This window comes from Blennius ocellaris (genome assembly GCF_963422515.1).
Source record: "Blennius ocellaris genome assembly, chromosome: 1".
NCBI classification, from domain to species: Eukaryota; Metazoa; Chordata; class Actinopteri; order Blenniiformes; family Blenniidae; genus Blennius; species Blennius ocellaris.
The window spans coordinates 29,290,716-29,318,668 of record NC_137650.1 but is presented as its reverse complement, the minus strand read 5'-3'; the positions used below and the strand labels follow the sequence as shown (position 1 = coordinate 29,318,668).

Genomic DNA, 27,953 nt, shown 5'->3' with positions numbered 1-27,953 from the left:
AAATGATAAACAAGAAGGATTCTCTAAACACTTCCATGGATTTGAACTATATTATAATAAATACATTGTGTGAGTGTCTGTGCATGTGTATTACCCCTCCCACGGGATAAAAGATTGTTGTATATTATTGTATTGTGAGTTGTTGTTTTTTTTCACCTATAACAATTACAGTGTAATATAATATTTCTAATGCAGGTGGATTTTCCCCCCTATCTTAATAGATTTTGGGTCATACATTTTATGGATCCTAATCTTTTGGTTCTTTAACGCCTGCATTTCAGGTCTCCTCATTACCGTTGCAACATTTCTGCAACACAAAGGATGTGGGGAAACAGGCAGCGGAGTTTAAACAGCTCACTGTTATTCCCTTTATACCAAAGCCTCATCTATCTTAGCCAGGACAACCCACATTCCTCATATGAGGCTTGCTATCTCTGTGAAACTGACTGAATCTGGAGCTCAGGTGGTAGAATGAGGCTGAGAAAATGGGCCAAGGCTGAGCAATGCAAAGCAAAGACATGGAGAGATTCAAGAAGGTACAATAACTCCTCTCAGATAAGGGGTTAAACTAATGGGCAGTTGAATACAAATGGAACCCAGTGGACTCATGGAAAAAAAACAATGAATAATCCCTCACAATATTCTTAGATGTATATATTTTTTTTCCCCAGGGGCAGTGTGAGTGGTTAGATCACTGTTTCCAAAGATAAATATGTGTAAATTTTTAAAAGGCAATAATTCAGTCGTTGAAGAAGAAAATATTACCATGGGTTCAATCTTGGGAATGAAATGGGGGGTGGGGTGGGGTGGGGTGGGGGATCAATGCATCATCCATCGTCTTGTGGTGTGACATGACAAGAAGAGGCCAATAAATCAATACGCTGTCCTACCTTCTTTTCCCTCCTGTCCTCCATAGGAGAGCTAGCAGTGCCGGGCGTTGCTTCTCCCAATAAGAAGCATAGTCTGGTCATCAGTTCCTGGGTAGAAAGGGAGGAGCCAGACTGGGGCTCCACGTGGAAGTCTGGCAGACACACGTATACATGGGTTGTGGGGATTACCGAGCAAATGGAAACACGACAAAACCGAAACGAAGTCGTCATCGCGCCCGTGTTGCCCGTGCGGCTCAGGCTTGCTCCCACGGATTCCCACCCAGCAGCATCGGCGCTGAACTGCAAGCAATGTTGTGCATCCACAGGTCAGCGCAGCCACAGCTGCACCGATTATCAATGCACGGATAGTGGCTTTCCAGTCCCTGGTTGAGGCAGCAGCAAGAGGTTGTATGAGGTTGTGAGTTGGGCTGTGCACAACGCCTGCCAGGTGCTCTCGGTTTAGAGACGGGCTGTGAATTTCAATGAGCTTGGTGTCGACTCTGGAGCAGAAAGAAGGAGTGCCTTCGCTTTGGGCTTTTGCTGGGGCTCCTGGAGAGACTGACTGACACGGCCCATGTGCTGCATTCATTTCTCACTTTTTAGGGCGCCTCGGTGCTTTCACCCCCACCGACCCTGGCTACACTGCCCAAAGTGCCAGCTCACTTCAGCAGCTTCAGCGCTTCTCACGTCTCACTGTGCGCTACCCTGCATTCCTCCATCCTCGCACCTCATCTATGTCCCCATCAGCTGACTAACATGCATATTGAGTAGGCACATAAACACGATGACAGGACATCACGGATTCCAGGAACAGCTCACTCCTCCTCACAAACATCTCCTCGTTTCGAAACCACATTCATTTTGCACTCCCTCAACCGATTCCCTCTCAATCAATCCTGCTCTCTCTCTCTCTCTCTCTCTCTCTCTCTCTCTCTCTCTCTCTCTCTCTCTCTCTCTCTCTCTCTCTCTCTCTCTCTCTCTTTGAAGATGCAGCATCACATCCCTCTTTCACTCAACCCAATTGTATGGCAAATAAAAATGCAGCATTGAGAAGACTAAGGTCAATTTTTAGACACGATCCTAGTGATGTCTGTTTTTTTTGCAGGTCCCCAGTTACAGAATCGGTTGAGAGTCTAATCAGAGCTTGAAAATCTACTGAAGACTTGTTTAGGATGAGTATTTCAGCAAGGGGAGGTGGAGGGGGGAGAAAACTTTGCATTTTGTCAGCAGAGTACACAAATCCAATCGGGAGAATCATGAGGACACTCTGAATGTCCAGTGCTATTCATCAAACCACCTAGCAGTTGCCATTGGAAACGGGAAGCTGAGAGGTGCCTGGCAACCGGGGTGGAAGATGCCTCATAAAATCTGTTTAGCCTAAGGGTAGCCCTGTGGTCAAAAACACAAAGAAAGCTGGAAGAGATGAGGTTATTTACATCGTTAGTGTCCTAGTCTAATCTAAACCGAGCAGCACATGCTGAAAACTCATCGCGGACTCAGGACAAACTGTCATAAAACAAATTAACTTTCAATGTTCGCCAAACATCGCTGTCCTCATACGCGTCTGAGAAGGGAAACTTAACACAAATCCTTTTTTTGATGTAATTTAAAATGCACAAGCACCCTCTCTTGCACGTCACGTCATTCATTCTCTCACCTCTACCCCATTCTCATTCTCATTCAGTCTCAGTGATTAATACCCTGAAAAAAGAGAAACACACTCCTGCTCTCACCTCTGTGGTCTGCCTTGCCACGGCACGAGGCAAAGACAGAAGGTTCTCTCGCGGTGGAGGAGCCGTCCACATACTCCAGCTTCCTTGCCCGTCCTTTGGCCACAGCAAAGAGGCAGAAGGGAGAGGGAGGGAGAGCAGGGAGGGTGGGAGGGAGGCAGGGATTGAGGGTGGGGATAGGGAGGGATATGAAAGTAAGTGAGAAAGAGCGAGAGAGAGAGAGAGAGAGAGCGAGAGAAAAAGGGAGAGAGAGCGAGAGAGAGAGAGATTAAAGCTCCCCAGATGAGATCTGTGGTGCAGAATTTGAATTGTGTCCCAGGAGTATAAAGCTGTATGTACAAACTGTGAGCAATGCAAGCAAACAGTACCAAACTCACCGTACTGTGAGCATTTATCCATAATATATTAACACTGTGAGTGTGTATGTGTGTGTGTGTGAGTGTGCATGTGTGTGTGTGTGTGTGTGTGATTTGGTAGAGACAGCGGTGCACACAAATGTGTGTGGTGTGTGTGTGGGTGTGTCTCAATTTATGCATCAACATCTCAGAGTTCTTGGAAGCAATGAAGATCATTTAAGGATGAGAAATGAGCTGCATGCGATCATAACGGGTTTTTTTTTTTTTTTTTTCCTTCTCAAGGTTATTTGGTGTTCGAATTATGCATGTGGACGACACAGAAAACACAGTTGTGGAGCCTAATGCTGCAGTTTCACATCCGACTCTGAAAAAAACACACACAAAAAAGGCCAAGGCACTATATTACCTTTAATTACAGTAATTCTTCTTGTTATGTTTGTTCGGTGTACGAGGTGAAAAATAAGGCAGTGCTGCATGCAATGAAATGTAACGGTACCTACTTTCTGAATGGCTGGACTTCCTGCAGGACACTGCCACCTTGTGGTGCTGCCTGTGAGGTGTGACCCGTTACAAATGTCTTTTTCCATTCAAACTGCAATTGAAAGATTTTGCAGGAGTATCTGCACTTATTCTAATATATTACTATATCAAATGTGTGACTGTCTGTCTGTATATTTGCCCTGTGATGTGCTGGTGGCCTGTAACCTGCCCGTCTTCACCTAGAATCACCTGGGATCAGCACCTGTGTCCTGTGACAATGAACTGGATGAAAGTGCAACAGACAATACCCAAATTACAACTATAGATATAACATGGATTTCATTATAAATGATCAAGCTAGATTTGTTATATTTCCCACAGACTCGGGCAATGAAATACATCAAGAGAGGCCATGAAATGAAATCAGACTACAGCTCAACATAGTTTCGGTCCTCTCATGCTTTCACACTTCACATTACACAACTTTTCATATCCATACTCAGTGTCAAAATGTTTCCTTGAAAATGTTTTATATTTTGTGAGCAAATAGTTTATCCAGTTTGCAAGCTCCTCAATCTGAATAAAAAGATATTACATCGCTAATGTTCTTAAGTGGAGATTTCAAGTGTCAAATACTCAAAAATCAAGTACTTCAGTGTGGAGTTTTTTTTTCACACTTGTCACTTTAACTCAGCTTTTTTTTTTTTCACACAATTTGCAAATGTCTCTTCCTTTAAGTTGTTTCATTTAATTATCGTTTGAATTCAAGAAGAGTTCTTTTGCATATCCGAATGTCATTTAAACATTGATTGATTTTCTCAACAAAAAAAAAGACACAATCCCTTTGTTTACTCATCTGTGCATACAAACCAAAAGGAAAAAGATTTTTATTTTTTTTTTTAAAAGGCAATATTTGACTAGACGACAGAGTAGAGAGGAAGACTGCAGCACGGAGAAAATGTGATGTCTCACAGTGATGTACATGAGAGGGAGAAACACGTTGTTGGTCAAAAGAATAGAAACGGTATGAATCAGTGTGAAGAGGTTACATAGCCAAACTATGTTTGATTAATGTGATATCAAGGCATTCAAAATATAATATTTGTTTTGTAATGTATGATGCTTTGCTGATGTAATATCTCAAAACTGACCCCCCCCCCCCCATTTTTTTTTTCCCACCTCAAGATCTGTTGTTAAAATATTAACTCTTGCAATCTGTCACATGTTGCCGTGCCCTGTGGGTAACAGGCTGTATGCTTCTCTATTTTCTGTCACGTGTTGAGGAATCGCCAAATGTATAGAACCACTCGGCTCATCAAGGCAAACCCGTGGAAACTGTATTCAGCTCATTTCGCTTCTCCTCCCTGATTGCACCCCCCACTTCGCTCTCAGCTGCACACTTTTGACGCTGCAAGTTGTTTTGATTACTTCACTGTAGCCCTACCTGGGAACTTGACGCATGATTGAGAGGGGGCGACGTTCTCCTGGCGAGGGAGAAGAGGGGAGGACGGGAGCGAGATGGACCCGCCCTTGGTTAATCGCCTCAGTTTTAACGGGCTTTCGGTGTAGCCGCTGTCCCGGTAGCACACGGCACGCTGACCGCCGGCCCTCTGCAGGGTGCTGGGAGTGTACACCTCACCACCTGCACGATGGACACAGGAGAAGAAAGTGAAGACATAGATGAACGTGAAGGCTGCAGAGACACATGGCAGAGAGATCAGCCGGTCTATAAAATCTCACATGAGGCTGTTGCAGAGCAAACATATCTTGTCTTGGAGGCATAGTTGCTGAATGATGTAATGGAAAGTTGGCAATGCCAGAGAATCTATTTAAAGGAATGGGATCACACTCATTAAAAGCCGACTTCAATTCAGATTTTCCAATATTTTCAAGTCGCCTCTTATAGCAGACTTAATGCCTGCATTTCAAATAGACCTTAATGTTTTAAATAAACTCTTTATTGGCACTGTACAAACATATTCAATTTGCACTGTAGTTTGTCTAGCTTGTAATTAGTATCAATATTTTGGTTTTTCTACACATTTGTGTACTGGAACATTATGAAATACAAATTTGGTGCATTAATGTACTGCATTCAAACAAGCCTGTTTTGGGGGGAGAGAAAGTGACGTGCTGGCATCGTTGTAAATGATCAGAGCCAGATAACATACTGTAAATATCCGATATGATTATAATTAGACTGACACAGTTCTCTGTCTTTCTCTCTGTTCTTGCTTCCCAGTGCAAGACACTGTTAAATATTAATGAGCAACATGGTTGTTCTCATACTATGCTCTACTTATGTCCATGTATCTCTACTGCGCAGTATCACATAACCCCTGTACTGCAGGGAGTTGACAAGTTGAGCCCTGAAAAGAAAAAAGAAAAAAACAAACCATCACACCCATTTCATCTGTGAGACCGTCCAGAAATCGAAGCTGTCATAACAGTTACACTACTAAAGAAAACGCAGGTGTAACCAAATACAGAGATTTATTATATTTCGTAACAACCCTCTCACAGATTCGTGTATGTTTAGTAGGTCAGGATGTTTGCTTAACCCAGTCTAACTTCTCCTGACACACTTTGAACGCAAAGCAGCGGGACACTGTGAAGGACAGAGAGAGCTCCTGAATTAGGCTAATTGAATGTCTCAACTTAAACCACCCAAGAGGAGGGAACCTGAATAATACCATCAAATAACATATTTACAGTTTGGGGGGGTTTTGTGTGGGGTTTTTTCTTAACTGACTTCACTGATTGCAAACTGGTGATGAATACAAGTGAAAACACACTGGTGCCTGATTAATGTTAAATATGCATGCCACACTTTGAAAGTGGGTTTGCTCTTACCTGATTGTTTGTGGCTCTTTTTCTTCTCCCCACCTTTTCCGCCTCCATCTCTCCTGTTTCCAAACACAGCTCTGAACATCTCTGGGCTGCTGCTTCACTGCCTGCGAGAAAGAAAAACAGAAGCTCAATGTTAATCTAAATTTGAAACACATTATTTCAGGCAACATTAAACCCAATGTTAGTTCTTAATTCAACTGGGTCGGAGACAGATTTAAATGTTTGCTTTTTTTAAAGAGCACAAGACTCTCGACTCTTCAACACATTATTTAGACACTGTAATTATTAGTATCTGGAAGACGGGTAGTTAATATTAAAAAAAAGAAGAAGAAGAAATATACCTCCAGATACCAGTCTTTAAATCTTCTTTGACGCTTGCATGCCCGAGCATTAATCCACGGGAGGCTGCGGGGAGACCATTAAAACTGTCGGAGTTCAATTGCGTACTGATGATGCACCCACTAAACCGTGCAGGAGCGAGGCGGGGGCGCGCGTCGTGCTCGCGCCTGCTGTCACGCTTTGATTGAAAATGATTGATAGGTATTACTTAAGTAGTACAAACGTGAGAAAATAAAAACACACGCATACATTTTGTATATTACATATCTACCCGTTTTGTATATAATATGAATGAATAAATTATAGATTCTGAAAAATATATTAATTTAAAATAGATAATCTATATGTAAGTATCCCCATTTAATGGACTGGTGTCCCACTCTCACTTATTATGAGCTGGAATTGGCACCTTTTTTCTTTTTCACTGAGACCCGTAAAAACACCGTGACAATAATGCAGCCTGCCAAAAGTAAGTGCATGAACAGGATTTTCTGAATCTTGGCAGATTTGGTTGTTGTCTTACTGTGTTTGTTGAAGTAATTAGTAAGATAGTGATATTAACTTCTTCTTCTTAGTATTATTACTAACACACTATAACAAAATCAATCAGAAGAAGAAGAAAATATTAATCAAAAGTCATAAATGACCAGATTCAACTTAAAACAATAGATAACTTGACATTTTGACCATATCATAACAGAAATAAGCAAACAAAACAAACAAAAAACAAACACTTTCCACAGTCCAATATTTCTTTATTTTTTGAATATGATATTGACAAATGAATCCTTAAGAAGTCATTGAGATTATTATACTGATGAGAAAACTACAATTGTTATGCGCTGTACTTAGAAAGAAAGAAAGAAAGAAAGAAAGAAAGAAAGAAAGAAAGAAAGAAAGAAAGAAAGAAAGAAAGAAAGAAAGAAAGAAAGAAAGAAAGAAAGTGAGTGCACTGTCATATTATATGATGTCCACGAGGGGCGCTAATGAGCCGCTGCCGTTCTGATATAAAAGCAAAGCGCCAGCTCTTCTTCGGCCTTTTCCTTTTATTCACAGCTTGTGAGCTGTGGCCTGAGGACAGAAAGAAAAGTTTCCTCTGCCAAAAAGTGGGACTGAATCTCAGCGGTTCAGTCTTCATCATCGACATGGTGAAATGTAAGTAAAAAAAAAACTCGTGACTGGGGAGAAGAAGGCTTAATCGTTAATGGCGCTCGTGGAGTTTCAGTGCTAAACACGACACGTGTAAATTAGTCAGAACGATTTTCTAACCGCAGCCAGGAACTGTTTCACAACACAGATCCGCCGTTGGACTAAATGAATAATCACACGAGATGCTAGAAAGAAAAATTGCCCAACAGCTTAAGAATTGTGTGAATTGAAGGAAAAGGAACACAAGTCGACACGGAAACGGAATGTAGCTTAGTTTGGCATTGGCTTGTGCTAGCTCGTTGCTAGCTTCTGCTTAACATCCGGCTGAATTTTAAAGCCATTATTGCCGTAATGATTCGGTTTTATTCGTACATTAATGTGCAACTACTGTGCGTAAGTCAGCTTGCGAAACAATTTTTACTGAGCCGACAAACAGTTGTAGTCATCAGCGAGCGTGATGCTAATGGTGCTAACTTCCGCCAACTTCAAGCGCACTAAATAATTAATTGAATTATTAGATTAAATATAAGACGATATTTACCCTACAGCTGGCTGAATTCTTAGATTCACCTTTAGTAACTTAAGCCCAAATAAAATTATAATAGTTTGAATGTGTCATTTAAAACATGTCTGCTAAAAAGAGATGCAGAAAAACTAGTAATAAGAAATAGAAGTTAGGGCAATAAAATGTAGTGTGAACAAATAAAAAAGTCACAAGAAGTTGAATTTTGTAACCAGTATTGGTCGTGGTGGCAGTCACGAATAATAAATCTGTTGGGTGTCGAATCTTGTTTATATTGCAGAGGTAATTAATATTCACCCCCAGCCAACAGTGGCCCACATTAATCTGGCACTTGCTGGAGCCAGTCCCTCTTGTACATGACGAATCCCGTCTCTTCTGCCTTTCTTTCAGATCACATGCCATTTGGACATTGGTGTGAGCCAGATGGAGGATGACGGCTGCACGTGAACCTGAGCTCAGATGTCGCTCATCTTCTAACTCCACAGTCTGCTTTTCAGCAGTATAATTGCATTTGGAAATGGCACTTGAACTAGTGATTCCAACAGGAGGTCTCCTGTCAACTCGCATGTATGTATGTGTAGATATTCTTTGAAGATACTGGGTTGTTTTTAACTGGTTTACTAGCATCTTTGACAGCCTGGGCCCTCTGCTGTGAGATATCCCGGGTTTTTCCAAAAAGATGCAATAATAAATGTCCCTGCGCTTTCTGCCCGCCACTCTCATGGTGTTTCAGATTGAATTGGGGAGGATAAATAAAAGGAAATAAAGTAGCTGATGGGTCTTTTTCTTAAAAAAAAAAAAAAAAAACAGCCAATTTTGATGTTTTTGTCTCATTCTAAAGGTTCAAGTTTGAAGGTGAACACAACAGGAAGAGGGGATATTTGAGCCATTGATGGGACACCACAGCACCACTTCAATGAAAACGAAGATTGTACGTTTGTTTGATATTTATAAAGTTATTTGCATCCACTGATAGACCTGAAGTAAGCTTTGTTGGCTTCAGGTTTGCACAGAGATGCTAGAGCGAGCATTTCCTGAGCTTTCTGACTGCTTTATACTGAAGCAGCACAGATTCAGTCAAGGAGCACATGTTCAGTGTCTTTTACCCCCATTACACTTACTTAATACTGGCTTTGTATTTTAAAATACTTGCTACACACTACAAATTAATGAGCCTTCTGCACGTTCGTTGATTGTAGAACTCTCAGCGGGGCTGCAGAGATCTGCTTGTTCTGTGATTTTGATTCCTTTGCATCTGCCTAAATCGTTCCTTTTTTTCTGTAGGTAATGAAGAGGCTGCTGGTGCCTGATGGGAAATCGACAAATGAAGCACTCTATTTCTCTTCATTGGTGCCAGTGTAATCAACTGTTCTGAGTTGCTGGATTTAGTTTTTGGCATCCAAAATTTGATCAGCCAGCAACATTTTGCTCGCACTGATGTGACGCAGTCTACTGTTGCTTGTTATAGGTGTAACATTTCAAAAGTGTCTCCTGTCTCTTAAACATGAGCCTTAATGATTACGGATGATGATGTAAGCACCGGCTGTGTGAGGAAGCCAACAGGCGATCGGTTGAAGAAGCAGACTGCTTTCAGCTGTCGGGTTATGCTTGTAAAATGTGTGCTGCAGAGTGGGTGATGTGCAGAAACGTGGGTCTGGACAAAGGAATCCTCCAAGGTGCAGTTGTCAACATGGATTGCCTCTGGTCTCCGCCCCATCTGGACAGCCTGCGAGCAAGTCTCCGAGCTTGACATGATGAACGGTGCTGGAGTTGCCACATGTTTTTTAATAAACGAATGAAACTCTAATAGAAATGTTTGTGCACAATTCTTGTTTTTATCTATATAGGCAGTATTTGTACCATTACTGTAGTAATTTAAACTTGTACATTATATTCAAATACTTCCATTTACATTCTTCAGGCTGGCCTGTACTTTTAACGTTTGGATGGATTCAGTTGCAGTGAAAGAATCAGAGTAATTAAGTTAAAGGTTATCACTCATGTCGAGCCAAATTGAGTTTAACTCTGGAAGAAGAATTTCCTGAAAGCTGCTGGGTACACATTTGGAATTGTGCACATCACCATCAAGCTGCATTAAAAATATCTTCTGAAATTATGGCATCGTTTTCTCTTCAGATACTTTTTAAAGTAATGACGGGAAACCACAGTTCAGTGGCATTCTGAGGACATTTGTTTCAGGATTGGAGTTCAATCCAGGTCGACGTTAATTAACGGCTGATTATTGCATGAGACGAGATTTACAACTTGGGAAACATTTATTGGTTAAGACTTAACAAAAACAACGCTAGAATTGTAAAGAGTGACACCAGCATCAACGAATTGTTGGATTAAAATGCAGCCGTTTTTGGTACTGACTACTGAAAATTTAATATATTTCAAATGCTCAATCTATTAGTAGTACAATAAACCCTTTACTTAAAGATGCAATATAGAAAACATTTAAGTGTCCCCTGTGATACTCAGTTCATGTATTACTTGCTGCAGCCTGTGTGTCAAAGATTAAACAGTCAAAAGCAATGGGGCTGTATTGTCACAATAGAGAAAGTGTATTTTTTTATAAAACCTAAAAATGGGTTTCACCTATAAAGATGAACATTTAAAACCTTTAAATCATCCGTGTGACTTCACTATCCAGTGTGTCTTCACATTTAAAAGTCAGGAAAACAACAGGACACACTAAAGGTCAGCTCTAAAAGTGACTCCCGTGGTGTACAAAAAAAACAAACAACCCAGACTTATTCATCAGTCTTGTCGTCGCCTTGATAATGTCTGTACTCGGGTCTCAGCTCCCAAGTGTTCTTGTGTGTTCCCTTTACATTGTAGATGCCGATGTCTCGCAAGATTTCCTTCAAGTAAGTCTGCGGGAAAAAGAACACGAGAAAAAGAAAGCTTGTTTACTCTGCTCAGTGAGAGGTAGAATTCCTCTTCAATGGCACTGCTTGTAGGCGGGAGTATGAAAGCAAAGGTTGAAACCCAAAGGCTTCATGTTCTCCGGTCTTACCACGGGCTGTTTGGTGATGTCCACCAGGTCTTTGATGTTGTAGTACTGGTGCTTCTCGAAAGCAGAAAACAGCATGTCCAACACCTGCTGTTTGTCGGCCCTCGCTCTCTTGCCCTCCTCCTTTTTTTTCCTCTCGTACTCTCGCTGCAGCGAACAGGTCAGATATCAAACATTAGGCCGCATCTTAAGATGAGGTTTTAGTAGGTAGGTTTTTAGGTAGTAAGATTTTTTATTAGCATTTTCTACTCTCTAAAGCCTTTTTGATTTAGTGTGGATCACAAGCACAATTGAATTCCTGCTCATTATTTGCTCATTCACACTTCCAATCCTTAAGTCTTGATTTTGTCTGAAAATAAATATGACTAAAGAACGACATGGCAGAAAAAAATGAAGCCCAATTGAGTAGGTTGACAAAGCGCTGGAGAACTTCTTACATTGTAGTCATGGTTGGCCACAGGTTTGTAGTTGCTGGTGACGGCTTTTTCCAGCTGCAGCGACAACCTGGCTGGTTTGGACGACTCTTCGATCTGTAACCTGGAACATGATGGCAATTACTTCAGCAGGTACAACATCACTGAGAATACAAATGTGACACATGAGCAGGTTCTTTAACAAATATTCTGATAATTAAAAAGAATAAACTAAAATAAAAAAAAACTCACCTCTTTAGCCTCATATAGCTTTCACTTACGGCAGGTCTGCATTCGGCTCTTTGCACTACCACGCCCTCTAAGGCTAATTTATCTGCAAAAAGAGGAGGAGATTAGAAATTGGGAGGGGAAAAAAAAACACCAGTTAAACACAGTCATGTTATTTTATACAGTGTGGAAGGGGAAGTCCACAAGTGACGACGCAAAAGAAAGATGAGCAGATTGTTCCAACAGTTTTTCGTAGAGGTCTGAAGCCCAAAGATGGTCCAATTTTTTATTTTATTTTTAATATTTTTGCAATTTCTTCTTTCATGCTTCATTGAGAGTTCAACTCTAATCACTATAGAATTAGTTACCCAAACTCTAATTGTTTTGTATAAGTCAAAAGCTGTCATATTTAAATGCTCATCAACCCACACAGTGAAACTGTTGAATTATTAACTAGAAGCTCTCAAACATTTCCAGTTATTACCGATACGACTCTGACGCCACCTGAACATACAGCTGCGGCAGCTTAGCGGATTAGCTATGGAGAGAAATGTTCACTCCTAACTGGATTATTCATTTTCTAATTCAGCCCAGTCACAGCCGCTCTGTACACAGCAGCGTAACATGGACTCATTCTGACCTGGTGGAGCGCTTCTTTATCTCGTGAATCCATGAAGGATAACAGCTGTTTTTCATTAAATACTAAAGATAGTGCAGATTTTAAATAGAAAATTTCAGATAAAAAAAACCCAAAACAAAACCCAACAATTTCCATACAGTTGGAGAATTAATAAACTAACTTACAGTATCATTTGTGATATTCGTGTTCTTTCATCATAAAGGACTGTTTAGTTTAGGCACTTTCAGCTACTCAACCCAACTCGACAGAACAGCAGAAGGCAGTTTAAGTACTTGCAAGAACTGATGTTAAAAGTTTTGAGGCATTTGTGATGGTATAAAGAAGGTATAAAGTGACATTAGAAACAAGGTTTGTACCACCAACATTCCCCACTCCTGGATCAACATGGAAACGGGCATCACGAGCAGACGGCACTCAATTCAAGAGCAAACGTGAACACGGCTTCTCCCAACCGCTCCAGTTCAGACAATACACACAATGTACAAAAGCTCCACACAATCTGTAAGATTCTCCAAATTCAGAGGAACCCAAGACAAAAAACACGACGATGCATCTAAACACCGTGTCCACATGTGTATGCGTCTTTTAAAGCATGGATTTCTGTTACTAATTTGAACACACGAAGGTAAAAAGCAGACACTCGAGCGCATCCGAGTCCCGGAGATGCGACTTGTGTCACCCGCCGGCGAAACCGAGAACTCACCTGGACCTGACCCCGCCCCCGAACCTGAGCTGCTGCCATCAGATCTCTCTTCTGACTGGCCTACAGGGAGGGAGGGAGGGAGGGAGGGAAGGAGGGAGGGAGGGAGGAATGGATGGAAATGTGAAAATACAAGGGATGGAAGACGAAGGAAGGAGGGGGATCGAACAACAAGAACCACACCCAGGTTTAGTCGCACACACGACAAAACGTTCTCGACTAAAATCTCTGACGAGCACACGCGCACAAGCAAAGCAAGCACGGCCTTACAACAAGCGAGCACAGACCCCCCTGGCCCACCGCCGATACACACCCAGAACAGGGCTGCACAAAGTAACAAAAAACAAACAAACAAACAAAAAACACGAAATCTTTCCAGCTTAAATGAACTTGTTAAAATTTGGCCAATACACCAGTCACAGCATCTCTCCTTTTCTGTTTCATGCTTTGACTGTCTCCGTAGAGCTGTTGTGTTTTTGATCAAACCGAATACAGCTCAAATTATATTACATTTATAATAGCAGTCCTTAAAAAAAAAAATCCATAAGTGAGATTTTAAATGTGCAGCCCTAAAACACAAACGTGAGCACTGCAACACAAAATTACCAGCTACCAGAGCAAAAAGGAAAAAGAAATCACTACATTCAGAGGGCAAGAGGGCAAACAGGCGGGAAAAATCCAACTTATGGATGTGTGCAGATATTTTTAAAACAAAATATTGCTGATACCGATAAAATCTACCTGTGATTTTGATGCTTAATACTGACATTAATCACAACTAAATTATTACCAGAACATTCTGACAATAATTAAGACATGCTTTGTAATGAACCATTTCTGGCTGCAGGAATAATTAAATAATAAAATACCTAAATGATTACATTTGAACTAGTGGGCTGTGATTCACTGATTATCATTATTAACTTGACAGGAGCCCATGTGGTTATATAATGCTTAAATATATAAATGTAAACTCAAACCTAATTTAAGATTTGGAGTTTTCCTTTGTTGTGTAGACTATACATGAAAAAAAAAAGTCTATATTTTCACAGAATTAAACAAACTACAATCAAAAATGACAACAAGTCAATTTTAATGGAACCTTCTGGTGCAAAATACAGTGAAATGTGAAAAATCATATCTCAGCTTAGGTCTCAGCATTGTGTTTTTGTCCACACAAAAATTCTTTTTTAATTCGTACATTTTACATGGTGGTTTTACCAGGCCGGTTTTGGATTGCAGGCATTATGTTTGACAACCTTGATCGATAAGATTTCTCTTCCCGTCTATGATGGAGAACACGGCGCTGAAAAGCCACACTGAGCGCTACATGCTATCTACACGCTACATGGACCAGAACCAGGAAGCCAGCCTGGTTGGAGATCCAGTTTTAACTCCACCTCATGAACGATGTTGAGCATTCATTACAAACTGTGACTTTGGTTTCTGTTCGTAAAACGCCAAAAAAAAAAAAAAATCTCCACAGCAGACCTGTGATTTTCCCCTTTCTTACGCTGAGCCATGTTTTTTCACCTCGACGGCCTCAGTATGCTCAAAAATGATGCATGTCAAAAAGAAAAGAAACAAAAACAAATCTGCATACGACCATCGCCGATTCATGCCGATGTTTAATTTTTTGGGTGTTTATCGACAGATACCGATGTCGTGCCGGAATCGTCGTGCATCCCTACGAAACCAAAACATGCACACATTAGAGCACATTGTGTTGACACCCAGCTACTCTATGTTAAAGGATTCCTAAACAGGCCCATTATGCCGGCTCATAAAACCCATTAGTTGTAGTGATTAGGAATAGACTCAACAATAACCCACAACCAACGACGGACGGATGATCACACACCAGAACCGAAGACGCACAGATCAGACAGGATGAAAACACAGACACTCGTGTTTTCCATCGAGTGTTCACTTATCCACTGTGTACAGTACATTTCTTATATGTACTCGGTGTGGACTGTGGACACTCTAGGAAAAGTCAACAGACACACAGAGACAAGCAGGGCAGGCAAGGGAATGACGGCAAGCGGAACGAGTTGCCGGTCAGTCGCCACCACCGTCACCTCATCGCGCACAACTTACCTCTGGGCTCGAGTGAACACACAAACATCACATCACACAAGATTATTACACCGGGTAGAGGACTGGCATGTGTGCTTTATGTTGCTGCGAAGGGTTTCAAAGCACACACACACACTTGGTGGCCTCAGGGAGGGACCTACCCGACGAGGTCTCGGTGAAGACCGCCAACATCTGACCTCCCACCGACTGCATGGTGAAGGGGTGTTCTCGAGGAGCGGATACCGTCTTGTCTTCTATCCCCTCAATCACAGTCAGTTCTTCATTCAACGTGAACGAGACCTGGAAAGAGGCATCAGTGACAATTTCATATTTTGAGTTCCACTTTGAAATCAGGTGTGATTTAGGGCAGGGATTGAGTAAATACAATAGATGGTAAATAATAAATAAATATAAATGGTAAACACTTAATGTGCCCAGTTTAACTAATTGCTATGTTGCACACGTCATTTATTATAACTTATATATGCTTTATTAATCGGGAATGAATAGTTTCTTGACAGCAAAACTTCAATCATTAAAAAACAATAGCTTCTATTTTTACGAGTCTACCATATTATAACTTATTTATTAACATTCCGAGGGAAACATGTTCTTGACATTTTCCCCCCATATTATGTCAAAATGACAAACTGCAACAAAGCTATTTGCCAAGCTCATACTAATCAATTTTTTTTTGTTTTATCACATCTATCTTACATAGATCATTATGTAATAAAAGTTTATCACTGGAGTTTTAAAAAGAAATCCTCTTTCACATGTCACTTACCTCAGCTTTACCTTGGTTTCCTTTCCTTAGAAAAAGAATACAGATCAGATGATTACTACAGATGGCTGGAATAAACGTGTAATCAACAAAAACTTTGCAAGCATAAATCATAGTGATGTTCGTATAATACACTGTTGTAGAGTTTGATCCTTTGGCAACACATTTAAAACTATACAGACAAGTGGCATCTGCATTTTAATCAATACTCAGATGTCTTTTTTAAACATACTTGCTGATCCTGAGCCTCCCGACCTCGCCTCTGCCAGATGCTTTAGCCCATTGTTGTGAGAGGTACTTTGGCACCTGATAGAATAAAAATGGCATATTACATACAAGATTTCAGAACAATCTGTGTGAAATGAAGAAAAACAAAGCCATGAAAAAAACACAACTGTGAATTACTCATATCCAATATATTTGTGTGTGTGTTTTTTATTAAGCACATTGGGCATAGAATCCAAATCGCATTTTGCTTTAGACATAAATCACCCAAATAATAAGAAATGCAAAAATAAAGAATGATGAAAAAGAGTGCCAAAAGGGTCAAATAAGGAGGATTCTTTTTTTTTTTTTTTACACGTACAACATGCAACATAGAACGTTATAGCCTTAGAATAACTTAATTATCCATGGATATGAAATGTGCATAAAACTGAGGTCAGATGCGCAGCGGCACTGCTGCAGGAGCCACGGTCATTCATTCATTTTTCTTTTCACAGTGCAATTAATGCTGGCTCAGCAAGAAACCCTTGATTGTATGGTTGTGTCGCCATTAGGGAAAATATTCTTAATTCTGCAGAAAGTTGGATTTCTTAAGAGCCATGATTTATTTCCTGTGCAGTTTTAAAGCATCTTCTTCGGACTTCCCGTAACTGGACTAACAGAGACCACATATTTGCTTCGGTTAAACGTCCAAGTTAGAAACACGTGCTCACTAAATTTTAACCACAGTTAAACAATCTTAACGAGGAAGATTTGTTGAATTTATGATGATATAGCAGTAAGAGAAATCGCATTAGCGGACGTTAGCTACATGCTAAGCTACATTACTGTTCGCCTCTACAACTTTTGGAACTCATAAGTCACTGTATCGCTCGTATTTAACATTATGATAAACTCCATATACGTACTTTGACGAGCCACACTCCCGTATTCTGCTTTGCCCCCGTTAAATCCACTTCTCCTTTTTCTGACATGTTTAAAAATATTTTTTGCTAGTTGATCAATGCGCCGGACACCACACGCGTGCGCAGAATCACAGGCAACTACGGCAAGTCTGATGGTCCAAAACAATGTGCGCCGTATTCGCTATTTTGATCATTAAAAATAATCTCTGAATATTTTTCTATTATAAATATTTTGTTTAATGATATTCTTCTGTCATAAAGTGTTTCACTAAACTGCTCTGATACGATGTATTACCATAAACTATATCACCTATATAAGTCCTAATATATTTCACATTATTTTATCAAAGATTGTAAACGTTCATTCTTGAGTCACCTTTAAATTATTGTCACAACCTGTAAAATCAAATGAAAACTTATCTAATTCTTATATAGCATTTTGGAAAACAAACAATTTTGGAAATATGGAAAACCATATTTTGCATAGCAAAATAATGTGACGTTCTTTGGTTAAATGATGGCATTTACATGACTAAAAACGTGACTTAAATATAAAAGCAGTTACCCTTGTTTGTGACTGAAGTTGATAACATTTTCACAACATAATCGGTTGGAAAAATCACAGTTAGGCAAAACCACATGAAGTTGATACGGCATATGTTATAGCAATCTGTATTAAAAGGTAAAAACACAATTGAGTAAATCAATCACAAAAGTAGAGTATATTCCCGCAAAAGTTTTAAGTTTGAAGACACTGACCCGAGTAACCATGGACTTGTAGGCAGTCAGGTAATCCAAAGGTAAACAAAGGTCAAACTTTGACACTTAGATAATCAGGTATTATATCATTCAAATTTACATTTGCACAGACAAAAATTTGATGTGGGACAGAGAAAAAAACATACTAAAATGAAAGACTTTAGCTTTCATGCCTATGCATGTCATTCAAATCATTCAGTACAAGGAAATGTAACTTCTGATTAGAATAGAGCCTTAAGAGATGAAAAATCATCCATCCATCCATATTATTTACCACTTAATTCTGTGCAGGGTCGCTGGAGCCAATCCCAGGCAATTATGGACAAGGGTGGGGTAAAACCTGGACAGGTCCATCACAGAGATGAATATCAATTCAACTCAATGTAATGGATAGATTGACACATTGTTTGACATAATAATAATAAAAAACATGACATTAAATCAGTGAAATTTTAAAAAATCAACTGTTCTTTTTTTAATATCATCAGGTCTAATACAGCATTTCTGGAAAAAAAACAAACATACATGCAAGCTGTTTTATAACAACTTAACTCAGTTTAAAATATCGACTTCTACACTGTGACAAGGCAACACAAAATATGTCCTTAAATGGATCAGCCCCCATGCCTTTATTGCCTCATAGTCCAGTTCAGTTTACACTGTAGAATCACTGTACAAACACAGTTCATATTATACAAATGCTAGGTGGAAAAACAACTCAAGTTGCAGGGACAGGTTTGAACAATCCAAAGCATTTTTGACATTTTTACAGAGGGCTAGAGGAACATTTTGTCCTTGCTGTGGGAGAAACGTGTGTTCAGTTCCTGAGATTTCTTCAGAAGTCGCTGTTTCTGGGCTTCATCAAAGCGATTCACCTGCAGGTCCTCGTCCCGATCAAATGGCCTCCTCTCGACTGGTTTGTCAACTTTTAGCTTCGCCTTCTCCTTCATCTTCTTTGCATGCAAAGTCATTAAAGAATCTGCACGCTTTGAATCCTGATGATTGGGAGACAACACGGATATTCAACGTTATTTTGAAAAACTTGTGAAGTGTATATTCTACTAAATTATAGAGAAAAAAATAATAATAATTGACTCACATTATACTTTGACACTTTCTCTGCCATTTCCAAGTCTTTTGGGGAAAATTCAGGGATGTCATCTTTCTCAGCCTCACTTTTCTTCTTTTTCTCAAGGCGTTCCTGTTGGTTAACAATAAATAGTTGAGATGCAAATGCAGAGAACAAGGTGGGTTTTTTTTTTTTTAAGACTTTTTCATTAACTACCTGGGCCTTGCGCTCTCTGTCTGCTGGTGTGTCCGTCCACATTGATCGATCCCCCTTCTCTGGACCTGATTTTTTCTTGAAGGTTCGCGCCCCCAAGCCAATGTGCTGCAGTTCTGGTGGGAGCTCCGTCATCCACGATTCCCTGGCCACCACCTCAGGCTCATCCTTTCACACGCAAAATTCACAGAGAAACAATATCAAGACCATCTTGGATTTTTGTTTCATACTAATGAGGACTCACTTCTTTTGTCAGCCTCTCTTTCATCTTCTTCGCTCTGCGCTCAAAATCAAGAGCCACGGAGTGTTGTACAGGTCCTTTGGCTGGTAAGGGACCGATCACATCTTCATCCTCTCCCTCACTGCTGGATGGCTCTGCCTGGTAGCCCGGGGGTAGGGCAGGACCTGGGGCACCTTCTTCATCTTCACTGCCGTCATCATCGTCGTCATTTTCGTAGGCTGCCTTGCGAAACCCAGGAGGTAAAGCCGGTCCGAGCACAGGCGGCCTGTGGAAACACACATTTGCAGTCTCCACATTCGTCCGTTTCCCAGCAATGTTGCTCTTCGAGGAATCTGTGATACCTCTCTGGTGAACTCTGCTGCTTCTTAAACCCTGGTGGCAGAGCTGGTCCAAAGAAGCCATCATCATCTTCATCATCATCATCATCATCTGTGTTCTCCCTGTTCAGACGACATTTGATGTTATTTGGATTGGTCAGCCAGGTTATGTGTGTAGCAGCAGAGGGCCCACCGTGCAGCTGGCTGTCCTGTCCTGGCTCTTTTGGCGGCCACCTCCTGCTCGCTCTCCTCCGAGGAGCTGGACGGTTCATCACGTTTGTAACCGGGAGGCAGAGCAGGTCCAGCGACTGAAAATAAAATGATGAATAAAATAACACTATTAATTACTACCCAACATCGATTGAACCACAATGGAGGGAAGCCGAGTCTCCTAAGCACACCATGTAGTACTTACATCCCTCTTCGTCATCAGAGTCTTCATCGCTGCTTTTCCCGAGCATCGGCGGTAAAGCGGGACCAATTAATTCATCAGACATGTTTAATAAAACTTTAATTCCTCACTAGACGAGATTTTTTTTGTTTGTTTTCAAAAGCCACCAAAACCAAAAATCCTCTGACCCAGGAAGTAAATATCAAGTAGACGGAAATCCGAAGCAATACATGGGACTGACAAAATAAAAGCACAAGAAAGCTCGTGCAGTTTTTTCTTCAAGGAAGAATGTATTATTATCACCTCACACTCATTTTCACGTACGAACTTCAGTGTAATGAAGAACGAAAAATCGAAATTTTCTCCTGTAGTTCTGATTTGTTTTATTATTTACCATAAACGTGTTGTGAGCGAAAATACTTTGAAATTCCAAAAATATTTCATTTCCGTTTCATGGAGCAGTGTTGATTCCTGTGCGGCTCCGTGTCTGTAACTGCGAATGTGACGAAAACCAGCTCAGATCTGCTCATATCTGCTGAATTTCGCAAAATCTGGTTGTTTTCACGGCATGTTTTGTCACGTTTTGACACATTACCCATTTAGAAGGCTTTGAAATGGGTAAAAAGGATAAAGGAGATCGTGGTAAGGGACGTTTTAGTAGCTGACAGTGACAATACTAATTTCTGCTTTCTGCGTGTTTCTTCTCAAATGTTCTTTAGTAAACCCTGCTTTTAGATCACTTACAAGTATTTGTCCACGTCTTTAATAATTGGATTAGTTGATGACTTGTAAAAGTGATTTTTAATCGCAATGTGGTCTCCTGGCTAAATAAAGACTAAAGGAAATATAACAAAAATGCTCATGGATGTCAGATGTAATTTAAGTAGGGTCAGCATACCGTCTTTTACCTGTGAAGACTGAAACATAACTTTAACTTAAGAAATACGTCATAATTAAATCAAAACATAATATAATACTTGTGAGGTGCTCAAACAGAAAACGCACAATATTCCGAGTCACACACACAGAGCAATATGTTACTATGTATTCTAACCCACGTAGTAATAATTATAACACACAGAAGTGATTACTCTATATCATACTGTTGTCATGTTTGTGTCTACAAATCTTAGGAAAGGATTTACTTTTGAATCCCTTTCCATTTCATTCTTTAATTGAATGTTTTGTCCCCAACAGAACAATATAGATTCAATTAATTGTAATCTAATGTCATCTGAACATTTTTCCAACCACCTGTTTCTGTCTGGTTACAGAGAAGAAAAGTAAAAAGCGCTACTACGATGAGGATGAAGATGAAGAAGAGGTCGCGGGCGGAGAGTCGCAAGGGGCCGTACCTGCTGCTGCGGGAAAACAAGTGGATGAGGCCAGTATAAAGCTGGATGAGTATGGAGCCAAAGACTATCGTTCTCAGATGCTTCTGAAGAATGACCACTCTTCACGTCCACTCTGGGTGGTAAGATGTGCTTGTTTTGTTGTCTTTTTTAATTTTTGCTGAAAGTGTAACAACCTGGAAACCAGTGGCTTTGTTTTTGCACAGAGGATTCTCACATTCTTTTTTTCCCCTCCTCCTTCAGGCTCCAGATGGACACATTTTTCTTGAAGCTTTCTCACCGGTGTACAAGTATGCCCAGGATTTCCTGGTGGCTATCGCAGAACCAGTGTGCAGGCCTAACCATGTCCACGAGTACAAGCTGACCGCGTATTCCCTCTATGCGGCCGTCAGTGTGGGACTACAGACCTCTGACATCATCGAGTATCTTCAGAAACTCAGCAAGACATCTGTGCCGGATGGAATTGTACAATTTATAAAGGTGGAATCAATGGAAGAGTTGATTTTTGAAACATTTCTAAATGTCCTAAATGTGCCATTCATTCCCTCTTTTGTTTCTCTCAGCTTTGCACAGTGAGCTACGGCAAGGTCAAGCTGGTGCTCAAGCACAATAGGTGAAGCCTTTTCAAACAATCCTTTTTTTTCTGCATCAATATTTATCACATGAGGGGGGGTCTGGTAAACACTGTGTTAATATACTCTCAGGTATTTTGTGGAGAGTGCCTTCCCCGATGTGATCCAGCGGCTCCTGCAGGACAACGTGATCCGTGAATGTCGACTTCGTACAGCAGATGGGGCAGACACTGAGCTCATTACTGAAGTGATTCACAGCAAATCAGCGGTATGCTGACATACATTTGAGTTTTCTAAACAAGATATATATAAAGTTTGTTAAATTATTTAGTGGGGTGGGGGGTCACATCACACTCAAGCGTGATGTCTCACTGGACGACAGTGTACTCTAATGTGTATTGATCTGGAGAGAACAGATTGTGTAGTCACTGCTAGATAACCAACAGGTATTTGGTTTTTTGGTGTTTGTTTTTTTTTCAACAGATCTCTAAGTCTGTTCCTGAGAAAGAAGGGGCTTCCACCTCGCAGGAGGCCGTCGACGGACAACCTTCAACCCAGCAGGTCCCAGAAGACATCTTCAGCTACTATGAGCAGATGGATAAAGAAGAAGAGGAGGAGGAGGAGACTCAAACTGTGTCCTTTGAAATCCGTCAGGTCAACACACAATCTTAATTTCCTCCCTGCTAAAAGTTTACATTTGAAAATCTACACTTAAGAGAGGTTTTTACTGAATAAGCAATTGACAGTTTGCTCTGAACTTTTTTCAAACTTTTTTTTTTTTTTTTTAAACTTCTGTAGGAGATGATAGAAGAGCTTCAAAAGCGGTGTATCACATTGGAATACCCCCTCCTGGCAGAGTACGACTTTCGAAATGACACAGTCAACCCAGACATCAACATAGACCTGAAACCCACTGCTGTGTTGCGGCCTTATCAAGAAAAGAGTCTGCGCAAGATGTTTGGAAATGGACGGGCTCGATCTGGGGTCATCGTGTTGCCCTGCGGTAAGCCAGCTGGTTGTATAAAATATTTGAGAAGTGTGGCAATACATATTTAACAAGTACTTTTCTTAGCCTTTATCAAGAAATAAAGCCTCAGAAGACGAATGTCAACGTGTAATAAACCAAGTTTCCTTAGTGCTGCGTTTAAAATGCTGGTACATCTAAATTGACTGCGCAGGAGCTGGTAAATCTCTGGTGGGTGTGACAGCGGCATGCACCGTGCGTAAGCGCTGCCTGGTGTTGGGCAACTCCTCTGTGTCAGTGGAACAGTGGAAGTCCCAGTTCAAGATGTGGTCCACTATCGATGACTCCCAGATCTGCCGCTTCACCTCCGACGCCAAAGACAAGCCCATCGGCTGCTCAGTGGCCATCAGCACCTATTCTATGCTGGGCCACACCACCAAGCGCTCCTGGGAGGCTGAGCGGGTGATGGAGTGGATGAGGAGTCAGGAGTGGGGTCTGATCATCCTGGATGAGGTGCACACTATCCCTGGTGAGTTCTCACATTACAAGAGCCTAACGGACAACTGAATATCTTGTTTTGTCAAGCAAAAGTTTTATCCATTTTTTTTTTTTTCGACGAAGCATCATTTCCTTACATATTGTTTTTATATATCTTTGCAGCAAAGATGTTCCGTCGTGTTCTGACTATTGTGCAGGCCCATTGCAAACTGGGCCTCACTGCAACGCTGGTCAGGGAAGATGACAAGATTGTGGACCTCAACTTCCTGATTGGGCCGAAGTTATACGAGGCCAACTGGATGGAGTTGCAAAACAATGGCTATATTGCCAAAGTTCAGTGTGCTGAGGTGAGTCTTTTAGGGCAGCATCAAGATTAATGTGGACATACGATTCCATGAATCAAGAAGCTTTGTGTGCTTGTTTCTTTGTAGTCTTTCAGAGAATTTTGACATTTAAGCCTTCTGGACCTTCCTTTGGCATATTTGGATCTTCTTTTTTTTTTAATTCAAATGAACAAACTCAATAATAGAATGTATTAAAACATGCCCTCCAACCTAACATGCACCCTTAAATCATACTTTTGTTTCACCGATGAGTAAAAGAAAAAAATATTGATGTCATTATTCATATGAACGACAAAAAAAATCACAATAATAATTTTAATAAAACTGAATTCATATATTTTCCTACTTTAAATGTAATCTTTAATTCTCTGTTATTGATTAAAAAAATTTTTTAACTGTATGAGTGACCACGTTTTCTATGTTAAAATGATCTCAACACTATTCTCTTGTTTGTGCTTCAGGTATGGTGCCCGATGTCGCCAGAGTTTTACAGAGAGTACGTGGCCATAAAGACAAAGAAGCGTATCCTGATGTATACGATGAACCCTAACAAATTCCGAGCTTGCCAGTTTCTCATTCGTTTCCACGAGCGGCGCAATGACAAGATCATTGTCTTCGCCGACAATGTGTTTGCCCTGAAGGAGTACGCCATCCGCCTCAACAAGTACGCCACTTACGAACAAGCACGTCAACTGTTTCAGCACAATGTTTCATTAACAGTTTAGTTTACAGTTTTGATTTCTTTATATCTGAACTTCCTTTGTGATTTTCTCCTTGAGGCCTTTCATCTATGGTCCCACATCTCAGGGGGAACGAATGCAGATCCTGCAGAACTTCAAACATAACCCCAAAATCAACACAATTTTCATCTCCAAGGTAAATCAGTCAGTCAGTTATGGATGTCCTGCTTATAATGATGTACTCATTCAGCCACCATGCAACCAAAGCATGTATATAGACAGTAAATCTGAAATGGAGAGCATAAATATTGCAGTACTGGTCTGGTAGTGTTTAATTGTCAGCATGTTTTTCTTTGCAGTCACTCATAAGCAATTCAAAAATAATTGATATTGTACCCGTGTAGTCATTTATCCAAAAGTGCCTGTAGAACAAAAACAAGAGGAAATTTATTGCAGTGCAGTAATGGTGGGGAAAAAAATGTTGTGACTTTTGTAATTGCATATAGAATTTATATTGTGTGTCTGTGAATTTTCCCACTGAACAGGTTGGAGACACGTCTTTCGATTTGCCAGAAGCCAATGTCCTGATTCAGATCTCCTCCCATGGTGGGTCACGCAGGCAGGAGGCCCAGAGGCTTGGCAGAGTGTTAAGAGCAAAGAAAGGTTTGTCTGTCGGCAGAACACTGTATTTATTTAATGTTTATTTAATGGTGTTGTGTGCTGAACAAAGTATTTTGTCAACTGTGAACAAAAACTGCTATTTTCTCTGTGTTCTTTGGCTACTCAGGAATGGTGGCAGAGGAGTACAATGCTTACTTCTACTCACTGGTGTCCCAAGACACACAGGAGATGGCTTACTCCACCAAGAGACAGAGGTTCCTCGTGGACCAGGGATATAGTTTCAAGGTGTGCTTATCATCCCACGTAACATTATTGCAGCACCTGTTTATCTTGCATTTCCTTCTTTTTTTTTATTTTCATGACTATTTACATAGTAGATTCTCACTGAAGGCATCACAACTAAGGACATAGTCAATAAAAAGTGTGAAATTCTTCTGTCAGGCTATGATGTGTAGCTTTCAGCATTCCCGGACTTCACCAAGTCAGCCAAAAAATCCATAAAATTGCATACAATGTCTTTGAGAATTAGTGCGTTCAAAGACTATATTTATCTAAATATATTTTAAAAAGTCTTTTTTTCACTTTTTACAGAAATTACCATGGATGTTTCAGATCACTGTGGTTCTAAAGACTTTCTTTGTTGACTTTGTTAGTTGTTTTTTTGCTTCTTTTTTTCCTCTTTCTCTTTTTTTCTGTCAGTGATATGCTTGACCTAGACGGGCGAGGTCAAACCTGATGTTATGTAACCGAAAGGATTTGGTTTCATCAAATCCATCCTGGATGGTGGAGGTTGTGGTGTGGTGTGCAGCGTGCCAAGACACACCAAACAAAGAAATCTGTGAAAGATTATGGAAACAACCAATGGGAGTTTTCTTTAGTGTTAAATGGCAAATAACACAAGAGTTTTGAGAAACATCATCCGACATCCACAGAGAAGATTTAACGAGGTTTATGGTTGAGAAATAAACACCTAATTTGCTGGAGATGCATAGTTACATGATTGGTAAAGTTCGTTTATGAGCTTTATATGTAATTTGCAGAGCACTACAATTACTGTGTCGTGAAAGTAAACGGTGATTGTGAATTATATGGGAGCCCTCAATATCAACTTGCCAACTTGCTTTGTTCCTCCTCTTCCGAAGGTGATCACAAAGTTGGCAGGCATGGAGGAGGAGGACCTGATGTTCTCCACCAGAGACGATCAACAGCAGCTGCTGCAGAAGGTCCTGGCGGCCTCTGAACTGGATGCTGAGGAGGAAGTGGTGGCAGGAGAAGTTGGAGGGCGACCACAGGTGAGGAGTCACATTTAAAAAAAAAAAAAAAAAAAGTCACAAACAGTTGTTGGAGTGCGGTGCCAAAGTTCATATGTTGCGTGTAAATATGACTTCAGGCTCTTAGGGATGTCCCTACCTTTCACCCAGTGTTAGCTGACGCTGCCTCTATCCCTGTGTGATCTATCTGTCTGTAAAGTTCTTCTCATTTTTTTCTCGCACTCTCTCTCTCTCTCTCTCAATCAGGTCTCAAGGCGACCAGGCACCATGAGCTCCATGTCGGGTGCAGACGACACCATCTACATGGAATATCAGAGCCGAGGCAGCAAAGCCTCCGCGCTGGGAAAGAACATCCATCCACTGTTCAAGCGCTTCAGGAAGTAGAAGCATTGACTGAACTCTTACACAGAAAGACCCGCGGTAGTCAACAGGACAAAGTACGGAGCAACAGCGAGATCTGATGAAGGGATGGACAGTGACTGAGTTGTTGGAGAACTTTTAAGAGCCACATATGTCTGTATGACAGGTCGTGACTGTTGTAGAGATGAGATTAGTATGTTTAGCTAAATATAAGCTTCCAGTCTTTTCCTGGGAAAGAAGTAACTTGCCTAATCTACTGAGGAGTGTAAAACCAAACATGTTTTTTCAACATCAGTCAAGTTCCAGTTTCCAAAACCTCTATTGGTATATTTTTATACGTTTCATTTTGTGATTCTCGTCTCTGAAATGTTTTGTAAAAGAAATGGTTTTTGGCAGGATTTTTTATTTTTTTTTGCAAGTTGGAACAAATAAAGAGTAGGGAATAAAAATATAAAAACTAAAATCTGTGAGTAAAACACGTGTGAAGGCTAGTAAATAAACAACATGCATCACTATGCTTTGAGCTTTATTCATGGATTGGGAGAGAGAGAGAGAGAGAGCGCTACTCCTTTTGCTTCTTGATGACTTGAACGTGTTCCAAAAAGAACATCTGAAGCCCGGTGCCTTGTGCAAACTGCAAAAAGGGGCGAGTGTGGGAAACTCGCCACCTCTGCACAGCCACCCTCTGCTAGGCCACGGGGCACAGTTTTTCTCTGAATGGCCTTGTCGGCTTAATCGTTGGTTTGTGTCCTCCGCAGACCTGAGGCTTATTAGCTTGGGAGGGGGGGGGGGGGGGGGGGGGGGGGAAGTAATTAGGTACATTTCAAAAATTACGTAGATTTGAAAAAAAAAAAAAGAGGATGGGTGAAATTAGTTAGTTTTTAATCCGTCTTTCTGCTATACTTGCTTCATACCAATATGAATCTTGTACTTAAATCACACTGGAAAGTAAAAGGAATAAAGCATATTTACGCAATACACAGCGTAAAGTGAACTTAGTGACATCCCTGGC

General features: G+C 40.7%; 4 protein-coding genes and 1 long non-coding RNA gene across 6 annotated transcripts in view; 2 read left to right on the top strand and 3 right to left on the bottom strand.

Moving 5' to 3' along the window:
- Positions 1–6,367, bottom strand: part of LOC308129402 (protein TANC1-like) — a gene marked incomplete at its 5' end in the record, with an annotated part of 38,117 nt that extends 31,750 nt beyond the window's left edge. Inside the window, 4 exons of the mRNA XM_080495342.1 lie at positions 891–1,021; positions 2,603–2,695; positions 4,880–5,077; positions 6,289–6,367. Coding sequence (XP_080351468.1) covers positions 891–1,021; positions 2,603–2,695; positions 4,880–5,077; positions 6,289–6,367 — 501 coding nt within the window. The remainder of the gene's footprint in view (positions 1–890; positions 1,022–2,602; positions 2,696–4,879; positions 5,078–6,288) is intronic.
- A 1,308-nt stretch (positions 6,368–7,675) lies between these two features.
- LOC308129529 lies at positions 7,676–10,102 on the top strand. Its single transcript, XR_013936604.1, has 4 exons — positions 7,676–7,779; positions 8,687–8,863; positions 9,138–9,227; positions 9,581–10,102. It is a non-coding gene; the product is annotated as an uncharacterized lncRNA (long non-coding RNA).
- Positions 10,103–10,563: 461 nt separating this feature from the next.
- On the bottom strand, positions 10,564–17,418 carry gtf2f2a (general transcription factor IIF, polypeptide 2a). 2 transcript variants are annotated; one of them, XM_080495457.1, is made up of 9 exons: positions 17,293–17,418; positions 16,392–16,465; positions 16,163–16,187; positions 15,537–15,675; positions 13,300–13,359; positions 11,981–12,062; positions 11,753–11,852; positions 11,319–11,462; positions 10,564–11,175 (listed from the first exon to the last, which is right to left on the bottom strand). In XM_080495457.1, the coding sequence occupies exons 1-9, from the start codon at positions 17,356–17,358 to the stop codon at positions 11,053–11,055; spliced, it is 813 nt and encodes a 270-aa protein (XP_080351583.1). In that variant the 5' UTR covers positions 17,359–17,418; the 3' UTR covers positions 10,564–11,052. The 2 variants fall into 2 exon arrangements, with proteins under 2 accessions (XP_080351583.1, XP_080351584.1); XM_080495458.1 differs by lacking the exon at positions 13,300–13,359.
- A 637-nt stretch (positions 17,419–18,055) lies between these two features.
- gpalpp1 (GPALPP motifs containing 1) lies at positions 18,056–20,441 on the bottom strand. Its single transcript, XM_080495447.1, has 7 exons — positions 20,304–20,441; positions 20,082–20,196; positions 19,913–20,011; positions 19,575–19,836; positions 19,334–19,498; positions 19,148–19,249; positions 18,056–19,043 (listed from the first exon to the last, which is right to left on the bottom strand). The coding sequence occupies exons 1-7, from the start codon at positions 20,383–20,385 to the stop codon at positions 18,825–18,827; spliced, it is 1,044 nt and encodes a 347-aa protein (XP_080351573.1). The 5' UTR covers positions 20,386–20,441; the 3' UTR covers positions 18,056–18,824.
- A 322-nt stretch (positions 20,442–20,763) lies between these two features.
- On the top strand, positions 20,764–27,444 carry ercc3 (excision repair cross-complementation group 3). Its single transcript, XM_080495391.1, has 15 exons — positions 20,764–20,921; positions 21,554–21,753; positions 21,875–22,111; positions 22,195–22,244; positions 22,336–22,471; positions 22,687–22,857; positions 23,002–23,206; positions 23,382–23,696; positions 23,828–24,012; positions 24,471–24,673; positions 24,789–24,885; positions 25,235–25,352; positions 25,477–25,595; positions 26,453–26,602; positions 26,828–27,444. Exons 1-15 carry the CDS (start codon positions 20,894–20,896, stop codon positions 26,963–26,965), a joined length of 2,352 nt encoding a protein of 783 aa, XP_080351517.1. The 5' UTR covers positions 20,764–20,893; the 3' UTR covers positions 26,966–27,444.
- Positions 27,445–27,953: the final 509 nt, after the last annotated feature.

Excerpts from the sequence above, each read along its gene's own strand:
- gtf2f2a (XM_080495457.1), bottom strand. The coding sequence starts at position 17,358 with ATGTCAGAAAAAGGAGAAGTGGATTTAACGGGGGCAAAGCAGAATACG. Across the intron at positions 12,063-13,299 it reads GGGGGCGGGGTCAGGTCCAG|ATAAATTAGCCTTAGAGGGC; the intron begins GTGAGTTCTCGG and ends CTCTTTTTGCAG. Across the intron at positions 11,853-11,980 it reads AGCTATATGAGGCTAAAGAG|GTTACAGATCGAAGAGTCGT; the intron begins GTGAGTTTTTTT and ends ATCATGTTCCAG.
- gpalpp1 (XM_080495447.1), bottom strand. The coding sequence starts at position 20,385 with ATGTCTGATGAATTAATTGGTCCCGCTTTACCGCCGATGCTCGGGAAA. Across the intron at positions 19,837-19,912 it reads CAGCAGAGTTCACCAGAGAG|GCCGCCTGTGCTCGGACCGG; the intron begins GTATCACAGATT and ends GTGTTTCCACAG. Across the intron at positions 19,499-19,574 it reads AAGAGAGGCTGACAAAAGAA|GATGAGCCTGAGGTGGTGGC; the intron begins GTGAGTCCTCAT and ends TGCGTGTGAAAG.
- ercc3 (XM_080495391.1), top strand. The coding sequence starts at position 20,894 with ATGGGTAAAAAGGATAAAGGAGATCGTG. Across the intron at positions 24,674-24,788 it reads TACGCCATCCGCCTCAACAA|GCCTTTCATCTATGGTCCCA; the intron begins GTACGCCACTTA and ends TTTCTCCTTGAG. Across the intron at positions 24,886-25,234 it reads ACACAATTTTCATCTCCAAG|GTTGGAGACACGTCTTTCGA; the intron begins GTAAATCAGTCA and ends CCCACTGAACAG.